Source organism: Nerophis ophidion, linkage group LG21, assembly GCF_033978795.1.
Source record: "Nerophis ophidion isolate RoL-2023_Sa linkage group LG21, RoL_Noph_v1.0, whole genome shotgun sequence".
NCBI classification, from domain to species: domain Eukaryota; kingdom Metazoa; phylum Chordata; class Actinopteri; order Syngnathiformes; family Syngnathidae; genus Nerophis; species Nerophis ophidion.
Window position 1 is genome coordinate 29,775,833 of NC_084631.1, and position 24,144 is coordinate 29,799,976.

Below are 24,144 nucleotides of genomic sequence, written 5' to 3' on the forward strand. Positions count from 1 at the left end.
TAAAATATTTGGCTTGTATGGCTCCCTCAGCCAAAAAGGTTCCCAACTCCTGGTATAGATGTTTTCTTGAGCTATTAATTTCTTGCCGATTGAGCCATGGATTGAATCTGCTCTCATGGACGTGTGCCCTTTCTCCAGATATTTCATCACAATCTCGGCTGGGCCCCATTCTGCGTTTGCACATTGGGCAAGAGCCGTGTACAGCGTCCAGTTTTTATTTTGACCTCCACAGTTATCTGCCCAAAAGAGTATGCAAGGGGAAGAATCAAGAACAATACATTTAATGAAGGTGCTTGCAACGTCCAAATATCCCCTCGTGCCATAATATCACATAATCAGGTTGACCTTCGGCCCCCATTCGTGCAAATGTCTCATTAAAGACAATAAGGCGACTGACAAAGAAGCTCCGATTGGTCCCTTGAGATACTAGGTTTTTCTGTTGTATCTACGCGGTTATGTGGTAGTTGCTAGGTCCTGCCATGCGGGTAACAGCTTACTAACGGAACAAATTACAATATCGCATACACTAATGTAAAGCATATCACCTAGGAACTCCAAAATTATTATTAGCTCAGTTTCGACCAAAATTGAGTTACTGGGTTTTGCCTTCGGACGGGAGAAGTGCGCCGGGCAGTTTTTTGGCAGGGCGGCGTCATTGTCAAACCAACGTGTGTGTAGCGAGAGAGAGACCGTCCCCTATTTTTAAAAGCTTAACTCACCAAAATTAAAACTACTGATCTTATTTGTTTCATCCTGCCGTTTCTCCATATTTAATAGCCTAAGACAATATATATCACAGTGACTTTGGTAAGATACGGTTTTTCTTTTAGCTAACAATATCAGCAAATCCACAGGGGCAATTATTATGACTTAAGAAATGTTGACTTACTGGGTCAAATTAATGACTTCCTGTAAATAAGCGTTTGCAATAAACGTTTGAAAAAGAGTTAAAAGTGGGGCCCCATGCTGACATATGCTCAACTCATCATGCTTAAGTTTACAGGACAAAAAAAATAATATATATATTTATATATTTTTCAAGACTTAAGTTTAGGCGGTGGCAATTTGTTGTTAAGGCGGCCGCCTTAACAACAAAGCGCTCGGCCGGGGTTTGAACTCACAACTACCGATCTCAGGGTGGACGCGCTAACCACTAAGGCACTGAGTACCACGTAAAATTAGATTCGATTAGATCAAATTTGTTTATTTCAAAGGGGACAGTGCAATTGCATACAACATATTAGGTACTACACATGGTTAAAATAGCCACAATTATCCAGAAGGCTAGTTTTCATATGTAGTCCCCTGGCCGTGATGTAAAAAAAGGGCAGTAAAATTACAGTTTAAAAGAAAAAGAAAAGAAAGAGAGTATAAAAGGGAAAAAAAAACACACAATATATATTAAATATGATAAAAAATACAATACGACATATAATTGGGCAGCACAGTGTAAGAGATGTTAATGAGTCCGCCTCACAATACGAAGGTTCTGGGTTCAATCCTGCGCTCGGGATCTTTCTGTGTGGAGTTTACATGTTCTCCCTGTGGCTGCGTGGGTACCCGCCGGGTACTCCAGCTTACTCCCACCTCCAAAGACATGCACTTGGGGATAGGTTGATTGGCAACACTAAATTGTATATATATATATATATTTTTTTTATTTTTTTTTATTTTTTTATTTTTTATTTTTTCAAATTAATATAATTTTTAAGGAGGACATGAATTCCATCGATCACTTTATTGCAGTGTTTTTCAACCACTGCGCCGTGGCACACTAGTGTGCCGTGAGATAGAGTCTGATGTGCCGTGGGGGATTATCTATTTTCACATATTTGGGTTAAAATATTTTTTGGCAAAGCGTTAATTATAGTCTGCAAATTATGTGCTGTTGTTGAGTGTCGGTGCTGTCTAGAGCTTGGCAGAGTAACCTTGTAATACTCTTCCATATCAGTAGGGGGCAGCTGGTAGCTAATTGCTTTGTAAATGTCGGAAACAACGAGTGGCAGTGTGCAGGTAAAAAGGTGTCTTATGCTTAAACCAAAAATAAACAAGAAGTGAGTGCCCTTAAGAAAAGGCATTGAAGCTTAGCAAAGGCTATGCAGAACGAAACTAAAACTGAACTGGCTGCAAAGTAAACAAAAACAGAATGCTGGACGACAGCAAAGACTTACTGTGCAGCAAAGATGACGTCCACAATGTACATCCGAACATGACATGACAATCAACAATGTCCCCCACAAAGAAGGATAAAAACTACTGAAATATTCTTGATTGCTAAAACAAAGTTGATGCGGGAAAATATTGCTCAAAGGAAGATATGAAACTGCAACAGGAAAATACCAAAAAAAGAGAAAAAGGCACCAAAATAGGAGTGCAAGACAAGAACTAAAACACTACAAACAGCAAAAATCTCAAAATAAGTCACGGCGTGATGTGACAGGTGGTGACAATACACCTACTTTGAGACGAGTTATAGGGATGCATGGTTGGTTATGGTTTAACGTTATATCCAACAATTGCGGCAACGACTTTTTACTGTCAACGGAGTTTATGATTTCTGCTGGTGGTGTGCCTCCGGATTTTTGCAACGCAAAAAATGTGCCTTTGCTCAAAAAAGGTTAAAAAACACTGCTTTATTGAGCAAAGCTCTTTATTGTCGGCCATGAACACTTGACGGAAACCAAAACTGGCGTTGTCATCTGTCATATCAACAGCAGCCGCTCGCTATTTCTAACTTGTGCCAACACATGGACATAAGGTACTTATTAGCCAGTGATGCGTTTACAGCCACACAAAAAGTCAGACAACTCCAACAACACACATATTGTGTAATTCCAGCTTCTTACATTTTGATTTACCAATCAAATGTGTGCTTATTCTACTGTTATTTATTAAGAATCTTAATTTGTAAAGATTAATCATGAAATGCTGTTATTACAGTGCAAACCCCGTTTCCATAATAGTTGGAAAATTGTGTTGGATGTAAATATAAACGGAATACAATGATTTGCAAATCCTTTTCAACCCATATTCAATTGAATGCACTACAAAGACAAGATATTTTATGTTCAAACTCGTAATATTTTTTTTTTTTTTGCAAATAATAATTAACTTAGAATTTCATGGCTACAACGCGTGACAAAGTAGTTGGGAAAGGGCATGTTCACCACTGTGTTACAGCACCTTTTTTTTCAACAACACTCAATAAACGTTTGAAAGTGGAATTCTTTCCCATTCTTGTTTTATGTAGAGCTTCAGTCGTTCAACAGTCCGTTGTCGTATTTTACACGTCATAATGCGCCACACATTTTCAATGGGAGACAGGTTTGGACTGCAGGCGGGCCAGGAAAGTACCCGTACTCTTTCTTTACGAAGCCACACTGTTGTAACACGTGCTGAATGTGGCTTGGCATTGTCTTGCTGAAATAAGCAGGGGCGTCCATTAAAAAGACGGCGCTTAGATGGCAGCATATGTTGTTCCAAAACCTGTATGTACCTTTCAGCATTAATGATGCCTTCACAGATGTGTAAGTTACCCATGCCTTGGGCACTAATGCACCCCCATACCATCACAAATGCTGGCTTTTGAACTTTGCATCGATAACAGTCTGGATGGTTCGCTTCCCCTTTGGTCCGGATGACACAATGTCGAATATTTCCAAATATAATTTGAAATGTGGACTCGTCAGACCACAGAACACTTTTCCACTTTGCATCTGTCCATCTTAGATGATCTCGGGCCCAGAGAAGCCAGCAGCGTTTCTGGATGTTGTTGATAAATGGCTTTCGCTTTGCGTAGTAGAGCTTTAACTTGCATTTACAGATGTAGCGACAAACTGTATTTAGTGACAGTGGTTTTCTGAAGTGTTCCTGAGCCCATGTGGTGATATCTTTTAGAGATTGATGTTGGTTTTTCATACAGTGCCGTCTGAGGGATCGAAGGTCACGGTCATTCAATGTTGGCTTCTGGCCATGCCGCTTACGTGGAGTGATTTCTCCAGATTCTCTGAACCTTTAGATGATATTATGGACCATAGATGATGAAATCCCTAAATTTCTTGCAATTGCACTTTGAGAAACGTTCTTGAACTGTTTGACTATTTGCTCACGCAGTTGTACCTCGTCCCATCCTTGCTTGTGAAAGACTGAGCATTTTTTGGCAAGCTGTTTTTATACCCCATCATGCCACCCACCTGTTCCCAATTAGCCTGCACACCTGTGGGATGTTCCAAATTAGTGTTTGATGAGCATTCCTCAACTTTATTAGTATTAATTGCCACCTTTCCCAACTTCTTTGTCACGCGTTGCTAGCATCAAATTCTAAAGTGAATGATTATTTGCAAAAAAACAATGTTTTATCAGTTTGAACATCAAATATGTTGTCTTTGTAGCATATTCAACTGAATATGGGTTGAAAACGATTTGCAAATCATTGTATTTCATTTATATTTACATCTAACACAATTTCCCAACTCATATGGAAATGGTGTTTGTAAATAAATACTAATAAAAAGCTATATTTTATAAACAAAAAGTTACAGCAATGTACACATGATTCCATGCTTACATCTCATTGTGCAACATGTGAATGTTTTAATGGGAACTAAATGCGATATCTGAAAGGGGTACAAATTATACAGTACACAGCTCATGAAAAAACTTTTTTTTTTGTTATTGTCATTGTAAGTGGGCCAAAACACTATTATTCGAAATTAATCTCATGGAAATGACTTCTGTCATTTGATTACAATAATAAGACATTTAACTGGTTATTTAGTCAGCTTTGGGACAGGTGTGCTGCATGTGTGGCCACAGTGTGCACATCTGACGTCGCTCACAGAAAGAGCATTGGTTAGTACTTCTGATCAGTATCGGTATCGGTCATGAGAGATCGGTTCCGGGAGCATAAAACCTGGATCGAAACACTTCTAAGGTTGACTCCAGTTAAATTGTTGACTAAAAAAAGACATCAAACATATACAGTGGGGCAAAAAAGTATTTAGTCAGACACCGATTGTCAAGTTCTCCCACTTAAAATGATGACAGAGGTCTGTAGTTTTCATCATAGGTACAATTCAACTGTGAGAGACAGAATGTGAAAAAAAATCGAGGAATTGACATTGTAGGAATTTTAAAGAATTTATTTGTAAACTATGGTGGAAAATAAGTATTTGGTCAACCATTCAAAACGCTCACTGATGGAAGGAGGTTTTGGCTCAAAATCTCACGATACATGGCCCCATTCATTCTTTCCTTAATACGAATCAATCGTCCTGTCCCCTGAGCAGAAAAACAGCCCCAAAGCATGATGTTTCCACCCCCATGCTTCACAGTAGATATGGTGTTCTTGGGATGCAACTCAGTATTCTTCTTCCTCCAAACACGACGAGTTGAGTTTATACCAAAAAGTTCTATTTTGGTTTCATCTGACCACATGACATTCTCCCCATCCCCTGCTGTATCATCCATGTATCCATTTTGGTATAAACTCAACTTGTCGTGTTTGGAGGAAGAAAATACTGAGTTGCATCCCAAGAACACCACACCTACTGTGAAGCATGGGGGTGGAAATATCATGCTTTAGGGCTGTTTTTCTGCTAAGGGGACAGGACGACTGATCCGTGTTAAGGAAATAATAAATAGGGCCATGTATCGTGAGATTTTGAGCCAAAACCTCCTTCCATCAGTGAGAGCTTTGAATGGTTGACCATAGACTTATTTTCCACCATAATTTACAAATAAATTCTTTAAAATTCCTACAATGTGAATTCCTAGATTTTTTTTTTCACATTCTGTCTCTCACAGTTGAAGTATATGACTAAATACTTTTTTGCCTCACTGTAAAGGCAAGGCGAGCTTATTTATAGAGCAAAATTCAAACAAGGGTTCTCAGAAAATGAAATCTATTAAATTATATTGAACTATTTGAATAATTTATGATAATAATTGAATAAATAAAAGCTTGATATTTCTACCAATAATAATGATATACAGCCGATTATGCAGCGAGTGAAAAGAGTGGGTCTGGTGTTTCCTGGCGCTACATGTCATTGTTATTGAGTCCGCCAGCACATCAGAGACGGGCCATGTTAGTGTCTTGGAATGGTCCACCAGGACCTTGTAAAGACCTATTGTCTCACGCCAAGTGTTTGAACCAAGAATGTGTCCAATCTCCTTCCAAAGGAGCGCAGCCACTCTCTGATTTCTTTCCCCCCTCTTGTGTGCTTCCCTCGCCTGCATCAGGGGTTACAACATCGGAGTGCGTCTCATCGAGGACTTCCTGGCACGCTCCAGCGTCGGCAGGTGTCAGGATTTCCGAGAAACGGCCGATGTCATCGCTAAGGTAATTGGACGCTTCCAGGCTAATCAGAGCGTGACGGTGGATGCGCACCAAAGCAGAGAAATGGGATTAGAGCGAGGCATCTTGATGAGATGTCTTTTGAGAAAAAGGCCAGGGGAGAAAGGAAGCTTTGAATGAGTCGGTCAAAGATGAGGGACCCTTTAGAGTCTGGCAGAAGTTCACTTTATCCCCAGGTATATGGAGCTTTTACTGTCCTCTCATTTCATGTTTTTCCACAAAAAAATCCCACATAAATGTTCTCTGCATACAAGCAGCTTGTGTGGAGAGCAGCAGATGGCGCTAGAACATCTTATTGCAAGACCCTTTTAGGTACAGTGCTATCTCAACTTAGGAGTGTTTTGAGGTATGAGCTAAGTGGTACAAGCATCCTTGCCATGACGCCACAGTGAAGTATCCGGTCTTAACTCGCAATCATTATTACCTTATAGCAATAAATGGACGTAGCTTTGTTTTTCCGAGCATGGGAAGGAAGAAAGTGAGCGGGAAGGATCGTGCTGAGAAGAAGCAGCGGATGAATATTGTTGAATTAAAGAAAGAAATCATCAAGAACATGGCTGAGTCGCCAACTTGGTGAAGCATTTCGAGCGTATCACTGCCAGACTGCACCGTACTAAAGCAGGAGGAGTATAACTCCAGCCAAGGATGTTAGGGTAACATCAAGACGGCTGGCATGTATCCATGAAAATATAGAAAAGCTGCTGTTGGTGTGTTTGAGAGAAGAAAACTTGAAAGATACAGTAGAAGTCCATTATCCAAAGTACCATATGTTTCAGACTATAGGGCGCACTTGATATTCTATCGTTTTCTCAAAAATGGACAGTGCACCTTATTGTGTGTGTGTGTGTGTGTGTGTGTGTGTGTGTGTGTATACAGTGAAGAAAATAAGTATTTGAACACCCTGCTATTTTGCAAGTTCTCCCACTTAGAAATCATGGAGATATCTGAAATTTTCACGGTAGGTGCATGTCCACTGTATGAGAGATAACCTAAAAAGAAAAATCCAGAAATCACAATCTATGATTTTTTTAACAATTTATTTGTGTGATAAAGCTGAAAATAAGTATTTGAACACAAACATTAATATTTGGTAGAGTAGCCTTTGTTTGCAATTACAGAGGTCAGACTGCAGGAAGGATTTTGGCCCACTCCACACAGATCTTCTCTAGATCAGTCAAGTTTCTGGGCTGTCGCTGAGTATCACAGACTTTCATCTCCCTCCAAAGATTTTCAATTGGATTTAGGTCTGGAGACTGGCTAGGCCACCCCAGAACCTTGATATAGTTCTTACGAAGCCACTTCTTGGTTTTCCTGGCTGTGTGCTTTGGGTCATTGTCATGTTGGAAGATCCAGCCACGACTAATCTTCAATGATCTGACTGAGGGGAAGGAGGTTTTTGGCCAAAATCTCACAATACATGGCTGCAGTCATCCTCTCCTTAATACAGTACAGTCGTCCTGTCCCATGAGCAGAAAAACACCCCCAAAGCATGATGCTACCACCCCCATGCTTCACAGTAGGGATGGTGTTCTTGGGATGGTACGCATCATTGTTCTTCCTCCAAACACGCATAGTGGAATTATGACCAAAAATGTCAATTTTGGTTTCATCTGTCCACAAAACTTTCTCCCATGACTCCTCTGGATCATCCGAATGGTCATTGGCAAACTCAGGACGGGCCTTAACATGTGCTGGTTTAAGCAGGGGAACCTTCCGTGCCATGCATGATTTCAAACCATGACGTCTTAGTGTATTACCAACATTGACCATGGAAACAGTGGTCCCAGCTCTTTTCAGGTCATTGACCAAGTCCTGCTGTGTAGTCCTGGGCTGATTCCTCACCTTTCTTAGCATCATTGAGACCCCACCAGGTGATATCTTGCATGGGGCTCCACTCCGATTGAGATTGACCGTCATGTTTATCTTCTTCCATTTTCTAATGATTGCTCCAACAGTGGACCTCTTTTCACCAAGCTGCTTGGCAATTTCTCCAGAGCCTTTCCATCCTTGTGGAGTTGTACAATTTTGTCTCTGGTGTCTTTGGACAGCTCTTTGCTTTTAGCCATGCTGAATGTTTGGGTCTTACTGATTGTATGGGGTGGACAGGTGTCTTTATGCAGCTAACGACCTCACACAGGTGCATCTGATTCAGGATAATACAGTGGAGTGGAGGAGGACTTTTAAAGGCGGACTAACATGTCTTTGAGGGTCAGAATTCTAGCTGATAGACAGGTATTCAAATACTTATTTTCAGCTGTATCACACAAATAAATGGTTAAAAAATCAGAGATTGTGATTTCTGGATTTTTCTTTTTAGGTTATCTCTCATACAGTGGACATGCACCTACCGTGAAAATTTCAGACCCCTCCATGATTTCTAAGTGGGAGAACTTGCAAAATAGCAAGGTGTTCAAATACTTTTTTTTTGACTGCATATATATATACATATATCAATCAATCAATGTTTACTTATATAGCCCTAAATCACTAGTGTCTCAAAGGGCTGCACAAACCACCACAACATCCTCGGTAGGCCCACATAAGGGCAAGGAAAACTCACACCCAGTGGGACATCGGTGACAATGATGACTATGAGAACCTTGGAGAGGAAGAAAGCAATGGATGTCGAGCGGGTCTAACATGATACTGTGAAAGTTCAATCCACAATGGATCCAACACAGTCGCAAGAGTCCAGTCCAAAGCGGATCCAACACAGCAGCGAGAGCGCCGTTCACAGCGGAGCCAGCAGGAAACCATCCCAAGCGGAGGCGGATCAGCAGCGCAGAGATGTCACCAGCCGATACACAGGCAATCAGTACATGGCCACCGGATCGGGCCGGACCCCCTCCACAAGGGAGAGTGGGACATAGAAGAAAAAGAAAAGAAACGGCAGATCAACTGGTCTAAAAAGGGAGTCTATTTAAAGGCTAGAGTATACAAATGAGTTTTAAGGTGAGACTTAAATGCTTCTACTGAGGTGGCATCTCGAACTGTTACCGGGAGGGCATTCCAGAGAACTGGAGCCCGAACGGAAAACGCTCTATAGCCCGCAGACTTTTTTGGGGCTTTGGGAATCACTAATAAGCCGGAGTCCTTTGAACGCAGATTTCTTGCCGGGACATATGGTACAATACAATCGGCAAGATAGGATGGAGCTAGACCGTGTAGTATTTTATACGTAAGTAGTAAAACCTTAAAGTCACATCTTAAGTGCACAGGAAGCCAGTGCAGGTGAGCCAGTACAGGCGTAATGTGATCAAACTTTCTTGTTCTTGTCAAAAGTCTAGCAGCCGCATTTTGTACCAACTGTAATCTTTTAATGCTAGACATGGGGAGACCCGAAAATAATACGTTACAGTAGTCGAGGCGAGACGTAACAAACGCATGGATAATGATCTCAGCGTCTTTAGTGGACAGAATGGAGTGAATTTTAGCGATATTACAGAGTATATATTTATATATATATATGTATATGTATGTATGTATGTAATGTATATACATACACATAAGCGATTAATAATTATTATAATTGGTTGTTAGGAGTATCTGAAAATTTGACTCCTGCCTTGTTACTTTCATGACGACGTCCTTAAAGATTTTTAATCAAGCGGCCAAAATGTGCGAAACCTGGATACGTGTGAAGAGAGTGTTTTGCATTTTCCTGTCATCCTTTGTAATGGATTTAAAAGGGTGTAATTGAGTTTTTTTGACTAAGCAAGGTAGTTTAGATTGGGTCATCTAAGTCAATGATGTGCATTAACCATAATTAAAAGTCGCTGACGAGTCATTTTCATTGCCCACCAGATGGCGATGAAATGGCTGCTTTAAGCGGTAGAAAAATGGATGGATGGATAGACTGGTGGCCGTTTGTCCGGCCAAATTGCTTATTGGACTTGTGCCATCTTGCTGACTAAATTAAACACGGGCCGTAGTTTGGACACCCCTGATAAAGAACAGTACACACAGCTCCCAAAAATGTGTTAAAATGTTTTAGCACGACTTTGGTTGCAGTGCACGGTCTCACTGCCTCACCTGCCTGAATACATGATTAATCAACAATCCATTGTGTGTAATATGCTTTAAAAAATATATGTAATGTTCTTGTGGGCAGGGACTTCATATGTACATGTCCTGTCCAACACATTTTCCCGCCTCACTTTGCCGTGTAACGCTATTCCACTACAACGTAAGAGACAACCTTTTCTCCCACAGTTCATTAATGCCGCCTTCTTTCCAACAGGTGGCGTTTAAGACGTACCTGGGCGTCACCCCCAGCGTGACCAACTGGAGCCCGGCAGGAGACGAGTTCTCCCTCATGCTGGAAAGCAACCCGCTGGTGGACTTTGTGGAGCTGCCGGACAACCACAGCGCTCTGGTTTACTCCAACCTGCTGTGCGGCGTCCTCAGAGGAGCCCTGGAGATGGTAACATCCCATAATAACAACAATAATCATATCGGGTTGTCCCTTCACAAAAGGTCAACATTGTAGACTACACTGTAGGCCAAGGGTGTCCAAAAATAGTCTTAAAAACACAAAGTGGAAAAAAATAACAAACAGGTGAAATGTAATGAGACAAAGTTGCAATGTGAACTCAAATAATAGCTTTTTTTTTTTAGCTCAAAAAAATAATAATGAGTCAAAATCAATGTTGATATCAATTATTGACCTATTTAGGGCTTCAATTACTTCACTGGGGAAAAATGTTGCGTATTTTGTGTTTGCCACAGACAAAAAGTTAATAAACAAAAGACCTTGAGAAAATACCAATAACTTGCAACCGACAAATAAATCTAAAGTTGCTTTTGAGACTCAGTCGATCAAAGTAAAAAAAATGAAATAAAAGAGTTAATTTTAACATTCTTTGATCCACAAGAATTTAAGTGGGATTTTTTTTAAACTTATTGCTCAAAATGTCTGTTGTAAGTTGTTGAGCTACTGAAGGCTCCAATTACTTCACATCAAATATACTTTTTAGGGAGAAAATGTTACATATTTAGTTTTTTTTCTTTTAGGAAAATATTGCATGTTTGTTGTGTTCACCATAGACAAAAAAGGCATCGAACAGAAAAACAAAAATAGCTTAAAATCGACATTGATCGAGAGACCTAACCGTTGAAAGTAAAAAAAACAACAACATTATTTTTATCACTTTTAATACGTTGTTGGATCCCCAAAACATCAGGGGGGGTTTGTTTTAACTCATTGCTCCAAAAAACACAATGAGTCAAACCCAATGTTGTTATGAATTTTTCAAGGCTTCAATGACTTCACATCAAATATTCCACTTTAAATATTTTATGGGAAAAAGTATTGTATAATTTGTTTGCCATAGACAAAAAGGGCATACACAAAAAAGAACCATGAGAAAATACCAGTAATTTAAAACTGATGGGTAGATATAAAGTTGTTCCAATGACTGAACTGTTAAAAGTAAAAACAAACAAAATTATATGACTTATTCTTCAGCATTCTTAGTTCCCCAACAATTTCAGTGGGATTTGTTTTAAAGTTATTGCTCAAAATGTAATGATTCAAAATAAATGTTTTGAATTGTTGACCTGCTCAAGGCTCCAATTACTTTACATAAAATCTATAAAACTATTGTATATTTTATGTTTTTTAGGAAAATGTTGCATATTTTATGTGTTCGCCATAGACAAAAAAGGCATACGACAAACAAACCCCCCCAAATAATTACTTAAAATCGATGGATAGATCTGTTGTTGATCGAGAAACTTAACTGTTGTAAGTAAAAAAAAAAATATATATAAAAATATATATATATATATATATATATATATATATATATATATATATTACAATTTTAATATGTTTTTAGATCCCCACAACATCATGGGGATTTTTTTTAACTCATTGTTAAAAAAAAAAAAAAAGAATCAAAATCAATGTTCATCAATCTTCAATTACTTCACATTGAATATTCAATTTTGAAATATATTTTTTGGGCGGAAAGTTTTGCATATTTTGTGTGTTTGCCATTAAAAATCAAAAGTTGTGTTTGACAAAGGGTATAGAGGTAACAAACAAAATGAGACATGAAAAAATAAAACTTACAATCGACGGATGGATCTGATGTTGATCTAGTAACCTAAGCATTGGAAGTACAAAAAACAAACCAAAATGTATTACTTATTTTTACCACTTTTATGAATGGGTGCTTAATGGGACTTTTTTTGGTAAACTGTCATTGCTCAAAAAGAATAAATTGATTAAAAATAATGTTTTATATTCAACTTTGAAAATATTTTGGGGGAAAATGTTGCATATTTTGTATTTTTTCCATAAAAACAGGGTTTTGACAAAAAGGGCTAAAAACATAAAAAGAAAAAAAAAACATAATATTGACTGATAGACCGAAAGTTGATCTAGAAATGTAATTGTTGAATTAGAAAAAATAATATGTGACTTATTTGTAAAAATTTTATGAGTTACACCCTCCCGGGTCCCCAGAACTTAATTTGAGGGGAGCCTTCAAGGTTAAAATAAATCTATATGCATAGCTCGGTTGGTAGAGTGGCCGTGCCAGCAACTTGAGGGTTGCAGGTTCGATTCCCGCTTCCGCCATTCTAGTCACTGCCGCTGTGTCCTTGGGCAAGGCACTTTACCCACCTGCTCCCAGTGCCACCCACACTGGTTTAAATGTAATTTAGGTATTGGCTTTCACTATGTAAAGCGCTTTGAGTCACTAGAGAAAAGCACTATATAAATATAATTCACATCACATCACATATGTTGTATTCGTTTGGAAAATATTGGTTAATAAAATTTAAAAATGGCCCCCGCATTCTTTGACTTTTCAGTAGAAAAAGTTTGGACACCCCTGCTGAAGGCTACTCGGAGCTAGCAGCTACACAGCAGCGAAGCACACTAGAGCACACAAGCTCGACATGCATAATAAATGTCCTTAATTGAACACTATTGCCGTAACATGGTATCCAGTAACAAACGTGATGAATTCTTGTGACACGAAATGTTGCCAAAAACAAATGACCATCAGACTGTAAGTCATGTATAACAAAGTTATTGTTTTTCATACGTGCCATTTTTCTCTGACTAATATCACTTAATCCAACCTTTTCTAAAATAATAACACAACAAAACAAAGAAGGTATGTACTCTAAATCATGCTGATCCATCCATCCATCCATTTTCTACCGCTTATTCCCTTTCGGGGTGGCGGGGGGCGCTGGCGCCTATCTCAGCTACAATCGGGCGGAAGGCAGGGTACACCCTGGACAAGTCGCCACCTCATCGCAGGGCCAACACAGATAGACAGACAACATTCACACACTAGGGCCAATTTTAGTGTTGCCAATCAACCTATCCCCAGGTGCATGTCTTTGGAAGTGGGAGGAAGCCGGAGTACCCGGAGGGAACCCACGCATTCACGGGGAGAACATGCAAACTCCACACAGAAAGATCCCGAGCCTGGATTTGAACCCAGGACTGCAGGAACTTCGTATTGTGAGGCAGACGCACTAACCCCTCTGCCACCGTGAAGCCCAAATCATGCTGATATCGTTTAGAATTATTTCTGGTATGGGCTCTTATTTCATTATCATAAGTGGAAAAGTTTAATCGGTACACTCCTAAATATTTTAAAGTAGAAGCAACGTTCGTAGTTGTTACTTTGACAAACTTGACTTGGATGTATTTCCAATGAATATGCTTATGCTTTGGTGAATATTTACGTAGAAAACCTGCGATGAGATGGCGACTTGTCCAGGGTGTACGCCGCCTTCCGCCCGAATGCAGCTTAGATAGGCTCCAGCGACCACAAAAGGAACAAGCGGTAGTAAATGGATGGTTGGAAAAAAGTACTCTGAAAGAAACAAAAATTATTATACATTTTGCTATTGTATAGGAAGAAAAGTAAACCATATTTTAAATGCTTTCAACGTTAATACTTCCATACATAAATGTACTTACTTCCATATTTTGTTATAATATTGAATATTCAATATTTTCCTGATGGAGTGGGGAACTTAACCTCTTAAGGCCCAAGCTGTTTGTTTACATGTTTTTTTTCAATTTCTCTTTGCTCTTTGGGCTTATTGGATCCTAATTAGAATAAAAACTAAGAATCATCTTTTTATATGATGTACTTACTGTAGTCCATAAGTGACAAACGTGTACTTCATGTTTAGTGACGTGCTAATTCTTATTTTTACACTTTTTTCCCCTCCAAATTCCATTGTATGTCGACTCTTCTAACACCACCAGATGGCGGTATAAGTGTCCACATACGCGGCCATAAGACCCCAATTCAGTAGTGTACACAATTTTGGAAATAAGAGCTAAAAGGTGCTGTCCATGCATGTGGCCACAAAAAGGGGGAACTGCTCTTTTTTTGGAATGGTTGTATATACATGATGTAAGTACATATTTAATGTAGTAAAATGTATAACAAAATTTAATATTCACATATTTTGATAATTTTCAGCATACGTGACGCATTAACTTCAAAAACGCATCACAACGTTTGCTTTTCTTCATTGCTAATTTCTGCTCACTGCAGACTTCATGAGAGCAATAACGAAACATCACTTACTGCACACAATCTGCTGTCATTAGACTGCCAGGATGTTCATAAAATCGGATTTAGGTGAAGAATTACTCATCATCCCCGCCAAGAAACGGGGTGGGGAACACAAACGCTTTTTGTGTCGTTCTCGCCAGTTCCAGGTTGGAAATGGCTGTGAAAGTGTCCCAACTTGTTGGATTATATTTTCAGCCATCTACTTTCCAGGTGAGATGCCTGATTTATGATCCAGAATAAATTTACAGGGAGCAGGGAAACGAGGAAACAGCAGATCACTCGATGATATGAACATAGGGACATAGGAAGTGATTACATTCATTAATAATTTGTTAGAGTTGGCGATTATAATAACGACATCACTAATACTTAGTTAATATTTGAGTCACTAAATGTAAATTGGGTTTTGTTGACGCTTTTTAAATGGTTACTGATAAGTAACCATTTTATGTGCTGAATAGTGGTGTTCCACTGTAAGCAGACTTTTATTTACTTTAATTTAATATTTACAATGCATTAAAAAAAAAAATCCGTCCATCGTCATGTCATGTCTTTTATAACACTAAATGTGCAGTTCCCCTTTAAAAGTAATGTACTATTTGACCCAAAAATAGCTAAGTAGACTGTCCCTCCAGGATTTTGTGAAGTCCCAGTCGCGCAAATTCAACCAATACCTGCAAGTTATGGGCGGCCTTGCAACATTGCCCAATGCCTGCAACTTCCCCGCACATTTTGGCCATTCAGCGTCATTTTCGCCAAACGCGCACGTCCACTCCCTAATCGAAATTTATACGCGTATTTTTTGTGTGGACGAAGCAGAAACCGCAAAGTGTAACAATATATCAACTCTCTATTGATCAAATGGCACAATTGTCATCCTCTCTACGGCCGCTTCCTGACCACAGCACTAAGCCTTCTGGGTAATGAAGTATATAAGCATTTAACAACACACAGGTATCCTCACTTCCTCGTTTACGTGTACTTATTTATTCAACCTTTGTCTATCCAAGATAGGATCATTAAAAACAGTGTGTCATTTACAATGCCGACCGAGAAAAGAGGCAGCATTTAGGTAAAGATTAGTATTACTCCAAAGCAGATCTGTGTTGGATCCGCTTTGGACTGGACTCTCGCGACTGTGTTGGATCCATTATGGATTGAACTTTCACAGTATCATGTTAGACCCGCTCGACATCCATTGCTTTCCTCCTCTCCAAGGTTCTAATAGTCATCATTGTCACCGACGTCCCACTGGGTCATCATTGTCACCGACGTCCCACTGGGTCATTATTGTCACCAATGTCCCACTGGGTGTGAGTTTTCCTTGCCCTTATGTGGGCCTACCGAGGGTGTCGTAGTGGTTTGTGCAGCCCTTTGAGACACTAGTGATTTAGGGCTATATAAGTAAACATTGATTGATTGATTGATTGATCTGGGCAAAATACGGCCTGGGGGCCACGTGCATGCAGCCTGTTAAGATTTTCAATCCGGCCCGCCAGACATTCTACATATTTTTTAGATCTTTAACATCAAAGCTATAGCCGCCATTATGATGTACAGTGCCATCCCTCAATTTTCTGTTATTAGACAAATTTATTAGGATAATTCTGGAAAATCCCTTATCTGCTTATTTTAGTGAGATTGTACGGTCGTACGTGTTCAACCTGAAAGTCGTAGGGGTGTGGCCACGGGTCTGGTGACCGCCAGTGTCTCTGAGGGAAGCCACATTTCTCGACGAAGCGAAGGCAGCCGTTGGGGCCGGGCTGAGATTTTTTTTCCCCCCCTCCTCCACGGTGGAAGCATCCGACGGTCGGGGGCGGGTGGTGGGAGGAGGCAAGAGAGTCCGCAGCTGCGTCTTTGACAGGTGCAGGAGGAACGACGCAAGCTCTCCGCTCATGTCTAAAGTAAGAGCTGACTTATTACCACCATTTTCTCACCGAAACCTGCCGGTTGACATGGGGTAGGGAACCATGTTCGCCTGACCGCTCTGTTCCATAGTAAAGCTTCACTGTCATCTTTCGGGAATATAAACAAGGAAACACCGTCTGTGTTTATGTTGCTAAAGGCGGCCGCAATACACCTCTTCCCACCTACGTTTTTCTTCTTTGACGTCTCCATTATTAATTGAACAAATTGCAAAAGATTCAGCAACACAGATGTCAATAATACTGTGGAATTATGCGATGTTTTAGCATGATACTTCCGCGCGAAATTTAAAATTGCAATTTAGTAAATTAAACTGGCCGTATTGGCATGTGTTGCAATGTTAATATTTAATCATTGATATATAAACTATCAGACTGTGTGGTCGGTAGTAGTGGGTTTCAGTAGGCCTTTAAAAATAAGTCAAATTATTATTATTTTTAATTTTTATTTAACGCTTACAATACATCTCTATATCAACTTCAAGTTAGTATAAAGTAATACAAAAAAAGGTTTTATGGCTTTTAATATGCAGTATTTAGTAATTAAAGCCCTAAAAGATCAATAATGCAGGACACTATTGATTTGAATTACTTTATATTTTTTGAGTAATAACAGCGAAAAGATAAATAACATACCAATAAATATATTTGGGATCCAAAGGGTGCCCCACTCATAAAGTAATACATTTTTATTAGGTTTTTCTTTTATTTTCAACACATAAGTTACAGGACCAAAATCTATCAATTTTACATTTAAACTATTATTTTGTTAGTTTTATGCTCTTTTGTCAAAGAAAACTTTGATGTTTTTTATATGACAACCACACAATATGTGCAATATTTACAACACAAAACATTTTAAAGTGAAATACTTGAATAAATTGGAGCCTTGAAAATAATTATAGATTTTTTTTGTCTTTTTTTGAGCAATGGCAAAAAAGAAAAAGAAAAATGAAAAAAAAAACAGCCTGCATGGCAGCTTAGTGTCAACATTGCCCCTTTTTCTCGTTAGATTTCACCTCATTTCACTTTTTTTTAAATGCCCATCCATCTTCTTCCGCTTATCCGAGGTCGGGTCGCGGGGGCAGCAGCCTAAGCAGAGAAGCCCAGACCTTCCTCTCCGCTGCCACCTCGTCCAGCTCCCGAGGCATTCCCAGGCCAGCTGGGAGACATAGTCTTCCCAGCGTGTCCTGGGTCTTCCCCGTGGCCTCCTACCGGTTGGACGTGCCCTAAACACCTCCCTAGGAAGGCGTTAGGGTGGCATCCTGACCAGATGCCCGAACCACCTCATCTGGCTCCTTTCGATGTGGAGGAGAAGCGGCTTTATTTTGAGCTCCTCACGGATGGCAGAGCTTCTCACCCTATCTCTAAGGGAGAGCCCCGCCACCCGGCGGAGGAAACTCATTTCGGCCGCTTGTCCTCGTGATCTTGTACTTCCGGTCATGACCCAAAGCTCATGACCATGGGTGAGGATGGGAACGTAGATCGACCGGTAAATTGAGAGCTTTGCCTTTCAGCTCATTTCCTTATTCACCACAACGGATCGATACAGCGTCCGCATTACTGAAGACGCCGCACCGATCCGCCTGTAGATCTCACGATCCACTCTTCCCTCACTCGTGAACAAGACTCCTAGGTACTTGAACTCCTCCACTTGGGGCAGGGTCTCCTCCCCAACCCGGAGATGGCACTCCACCTTTTTCCGGGCGAGAACCATAGACTCGGACTTGGAGGTGCTGATTCTCATCCCAGTCGCTTCACACTCGGCTGCGAACCGATCCGGTGAGAGCTGGAGATCCTGGCCTGATGAAGCCATTAGGACCACAGCATCTGCAATAAGCAGAGACCTAATCCTGCAGCCACCAAACCGGATCCCCTCAACCCCCTGACTGCACCTAGAAACTATGTCCATAAAAGTTATGAACAGAGTCGGTGAGAAAGGGCAGCCTTGGTAGAGTCCAACCCTCACTGGAAACGTGTCAGACTTACTGCCGGCAATGCGGACCAAGCTCTGACACTGATCGTACAGGTAATGGATCGCCACAATCAGACAGTCCGATACCCCATACTCTCTGAGCACTCCCCACAGAACTTCCAGAGGGACACGGTCGAATGTCTTCTCCAAGTCTAAAAAGCACATGAAGACTGGTTGGGCAAACTCCCATGCACCCCCAAGGACCCTGCCGAGAGCTGGTCCACAGTTCCACGATCAGGACGAAAACCACACTGTTCCTCCTGAATCTGAGGTTCGACTATCCGGCGTAGCCTCCACTCCAGTACACCTGAGTAGACCTTACCGGGAAGGCTGAGGAGTGTGATCCCTCGATAGTTGGAACACACCCTCCGGTTCCCCTTCTTAAAGAGAGGAACCACCACCCCGGCCTGCCAATCTAGAGGTACCGCCCCCAATGTCCATGCGATGCTGCAGAGTCTTGTCAACCAAGACAGCCCCACAGCATCCAGAGCCTTAAGGAACTCCGGGCTGATCTCATCCACCCTTGCCACCGAGGAGCTTTTTAACTACCTCAGCAACCTCAGCCCCAGAAATGGGAGAGCCCACCACAGATTCCCCAGGCACTGCTTCCTTACAGGAAGACGTGTTGGTGGGATTGAGGAGGTCTTCAAAGTATTACCTCCATCGATCCACAACATCTGCAGTTGAGGTCAGCAGAACACCATCCGCACCATACACGGTGGATGGAGGTCCAGAATCGCTTCGAAGCCGTCCGGAAGTCCTTTTCCATGGTTTCCCTGAACTCCTCCCATGTCCGAGTTTTTGCCCCCGCGACCGCTGAAGCTGCACATCGCTTGGCCTGTCGGTACCTGTCCGCTGCCTCTGGAGTCCTATGAGCCAAAAGAACCCGATAGGACTTCTTCTTCAGTTTGACGGCATCCCTCAGCGCTTGTGTCCAAAAACGGGTTCGAGAATTACCGCCCCGACAGGCACCAACAACCTTGCGGCCACAGCTCCAATCAGCCACCTCGACAATAGAGGTGCGGAACATGATCCACTCGGACTCAATGTCCAGCACCTCCCTCGTGACCTGTTCAAAGTTCTTCCGAAGTTGGGAATTGAAACTCTCTCTGACAGGAGACCCTGCCAGACGTTCCCAGCAAACCCTCACAATGCGTTTGAGCCTGCCAGATCTGTCCGGCATCCTCCCCCACCATCGCAGCCACCTCACCACCAGGTGGTAATCGGTAGAAAGCGCCGCCCCTCTCTTCACCCGAGTGTTCGAAACATGAGGCCGCAAATCCAATGACACAACTACAAAGTCGATCATGGAACTGTGGTCTAGGGTGTCCTGGTGCCAAGTGCACATATGTACACCCTTATGTTTGAACATGGTGTTTGTTATGGACAATCTGTGACGAGCACAAAAGTCCAATAACAAAACACCACTCGGGATCAGATCCGGGCGGCCATTCTTCCCAATCACGCCTCTCCAGGTTTCACTGTCGTCGCCAACATGAGCGTTTAAGTCCCCCAGTAAGACAAGGGAATCACCCGGGGGAGCACTTTCCAGTACTCCCTCGAGTACTCCCTTTTTTTAAATGGTCTTTTTTATTTTTGCTATAGCATTTCCAGAATGTGTGGCGGGCCGGTAAACAATTAGTTGCGGGTCGCACTTTGGACACCCCTGACTTAGATACAATTATTCTGACAATATTTGTTGCAATATTGGATAATATTACAGTTGAAAGGATGTATCAGTGCATGTATCAGGCTTCCAGGCTTTCGCAGGCCACATAAAATGATGTTTGACATATGTGGTTTAAATCATAATTATCCAGTGATAAACTTTTAGATTTAACTTTTTATTTTTATTTATTATTTTTTTTACAAATTTTAGGTGCAGATGGCGGTCGATGTGAGATTTGTCCAGGACACACTGAGGGGAGACAGTATGACAGAAATCCGTATGAAGTTCATCAAGAGGATTGAAGAGAACCTTCCGGCAGGAGACGAGTGACAACCGTCTTGTGTGGAAAGGAACACTGGACTTGGAGGGGTAATGCACTTTTTGGGGGGAATTTTGCCTATCGTTCACAATCAATATGAGAGACAAGGAGACATATTTACTCTATTTTGATCATTTTAGTCAGTGTTGGGTCCGATTTCTTCGCTGCATTAATTTCTGTTTCCATAGCAACCCACTTTTGGCAACAAATGTGTGTTCAAACTGTCGGAAACAAACGCCAGTGTGTTTTCTAATCATGGCAAACTTGGTAACAAGACAATGAAGCCGCCTATTTTCGGACAAATGAAGATTCACAACCGTATCTTTTTGAAGCTGAATATATTGAGGATGAACTGTGCCTTCTAGATGCGAGCACAAAGGAAGGGTGAGACCTTGGAGCAGACGGAATGAGGGTAAAAGTGGTTTTGGCGCTGTGTATGTGGAACTTGGAGACTAGCTTTTTTGACATAAATGGAGTGCTTACCCAAATAAGACGGACCAAACAGACAACTGTCTATTGAGTGAGTCACACTTTATATCAATCATGACACACGCAGCACGTCATGTCTGTTATTACAACTACAGTATTAATGCTAGCTGTGTACAAAAAAAAACATTTAATAATACTTTACAGATACTGTAATATGATTTCATGTTTTTCACTCACTTTCACATTGTGTTGTGCATCACAAACTCAAACGTTTTTCGTGCTAACGTAGAAGCTAGCTTATCTTTTTTTCTGTAGTTAGCTTTTACGACTAATAACGTAGCATGCCGATGTGTTAGTACGATTAAAAAAAAGAGTTCTTCAGTGTTCAGTCTAACAATAACAATGTTGCTACAGCTTGTGTCAGGTTCAAACACAGATGACATATATTAAACAGACAAGAAGCAAGGAATTAAACAAGAGACAGAATTAAATTTAGCTCATTGAGGAGAAACGTCTAGGCTGTACTCTTTGTACAGTCTTCCACCACGTTCTGACGAAAGGTTGCACGCCTCCTGTTTTATTAGGACTTTCCCTGATTACACGGCAACAGCTGTTTCTAAGGGGCGAGGGAGTTGTAAAAAGCCTTTGCCCGCAGTCACAAAACAGTTCAAAGAAAAGATGCCTGGAGCTTGCATCAGGTCCTGCTTCCTTCCCGCTTTGTAGATCTCAGGTCAAGATAAGATATTCCTGTGGACAGTAGATCAAAGAAACCGACACCTTCATGTCGCTTCCCATTGTACACAGTGGAGTTTTACAAGCCTTTGCTTGGTAAGATCGAAGACAGCTTCTGTCTGCTCTCCGGGAACTCATGGAAACACAACGTTTTGTGATAACATAGATACAATTATTCTGACAGCCTGGTTATTTAACAGGTTACGGAACATAAATAAAGTTTTGTTGACGGTTTTTGAATATATTTTTAAAGAGGTTTCGAGGTAGAATTGATTGCTAACATTAGCTGCTTTGCTAGCCACCGTGGAATAAGTTTATTCCTACATTTTAGAATGCAAAACGATTGTGAACGATAGAAAGAATTCCCCCGCACAAAAGTGAAGTTCCCCTTTTATAAACCGAATGGACAAACTAGAAGAGGACACACTTGACTCCCAACATCATTGTGTGAATTTGCTCTTTTTCTACCCATTGAAGTTACAATTAAAGACATTTTTTCTCCTTTTGTTTACCGTTCACATTGCTGCTGTGAGAAATGAATGACGTCCATGCTAATAAAAAATCAATCAATGTTTAATTATATAGCCCTAAAACACAAGTGTCTCAAAGGGCTGCACAAGCCACAACGACATCCATGGCTAAGATTCCACATCAGGGCAAGAAAAAACTCAACCCAATGGGACAATTAGAAACCTTGGCGGGGACCGCAGATGTGGGACCACCACCCCCCCAATCTAGCATAATAGTGTGAAAGTCCAGTCGATAGTGGATCTAACATAAAAGTGTGAGAGTCCAGTCCATAGTGGATCTAGTTAATATTGTGAGAGTCCAGTCCATAGTGGATCTAGTTAATAGTGTGAGAGTCCAGTCCATTGTGGATCTAGTTAATATTGTGAGAGTCCAGTCCATAGCGGATCCAACATAATAGTGTGAGAGTCCAGTCCAAATTGGGTCTAACATAATAGTGTGAGAGTCCAGTCCATAGTGGATCTAGTTAATAGTGTGAGAGTCCAGTCCAGAGTGGATCAAACATAATATTGTAAGAGTCCAGTCCATAGTGGATCTAGTTAATAGTGTGAGAGTCCAGTCCATAGTGGATCTAACATAATAGTGTAAGAGTCCAGTCCATAGTGGATCTAACATAATAGTGAGAGTCCAGTCCATAGTGGATCTAATATAATAGTGAGAGTCCAGTCCATAGTGGATCTAGTTAATAGTGTGAGAGTCCAGTCCAGAGTGGATAAAACATAATATTGTAAGAGTCCAGTCCATAGTGGATCTAGTTAATAGTGTGAGAGTCCAGTCCATAGTGGATCTAACTTAATAGTGTAAGAGTCCAGTCCATCGTGGACCTCGCATAATATTGTGAGAGTCCAGTCCATAGTGGATCTCACATAATAGTGAGAGAGTCCAGTCCATAGTGGATCAAGCATAATAGTGTGAGAGTCCAGTCCATAGTGGATCTAACATAATAGTGTGAGAGTCCAGTCCATAGTGGATCTAACATAATAGTGTGAGAGTCCAGTCCAGAGTGGATCCAACATAATAGTGAGAGTCCAGTCCATAGTGGATAACATAATAGTGTGAGAGTCCAGTCCATAGTGGATCTAGCATAATATTGTAATAGTCCAGTCCATAGTGGATCTAACATAATAGTGTGAGAGTCCAGTCCATAGTGGATATAATATAATAGTGTGAGAGTCCAGTCCATAGTGGATCTAGTTAATAGTGTGAGAGTCCAGTCCATAGTGAATCTAACATAATAGTGAGAGTCCAGTTCCATTGTGTGTCTAACACAGTAGTGTGAGAGTAAAGTCCATAGTGGATCTAACATAATAGTGAGAGTCCAGTCCATAGTGGATCTAGTTAATAGTGTGAGTCCAGTCCATAGTGGTTCTAACATAATAGTGAGAGTTCAGTCCATCGTGGACCTCGCATAATATTGTGAGAGTCCAGTCCATAGTGGATCTAACATAATAGTGAGAGAGTCCTGTCCATAGTGGATCAAGCATAATAGTGTGAGAGTCCAGTCCATAGTGGATCTAACATAATAGTGTGAGAGTCCAGTCCATAGTGGATCTAACATAATAGTGTGAGAGTCCAGTCCAGAGTGGATCCAACATAATAGTGAGAGTCCAGTCCATAGTGGATAACATAATAGTGTGAGAGTCCAGTC

At 41.0% G+C, this 24,144-nt stretch overlaps 1 protein-coding gene across 1 annotated transcript in view; it reads left to right on the forward strand.

The window, feature by feature from the left end:
* The window catches only part of trappc3 (trafficking protein particle complex subunit 3), a 24,103-nt gene extending 1,630 nt beyond the window's left edge, over positions 1-22,473 (forward strand). The window contains exons 3-5 of the mRNA XM_061882465.1: positions 6,244-6,343; positions 10,599-10,781; positions 20,699-22,473. Coding sequence (XP_061738449.1) covers positions 6,244-6,343; positions 10,599-10,781; positions 20,699-20,818 — 403 coding nt within the window. The 3' untranslated portion in view covers positions 20,819-22,473. The remainder of the gene's footprint in view (positions 1-6,243; positions 6,344-10,598; positions 10,782-20,698) is intronic.
* Positions 22,474-24,144: the final 1,671 nt, after the last annotated feature.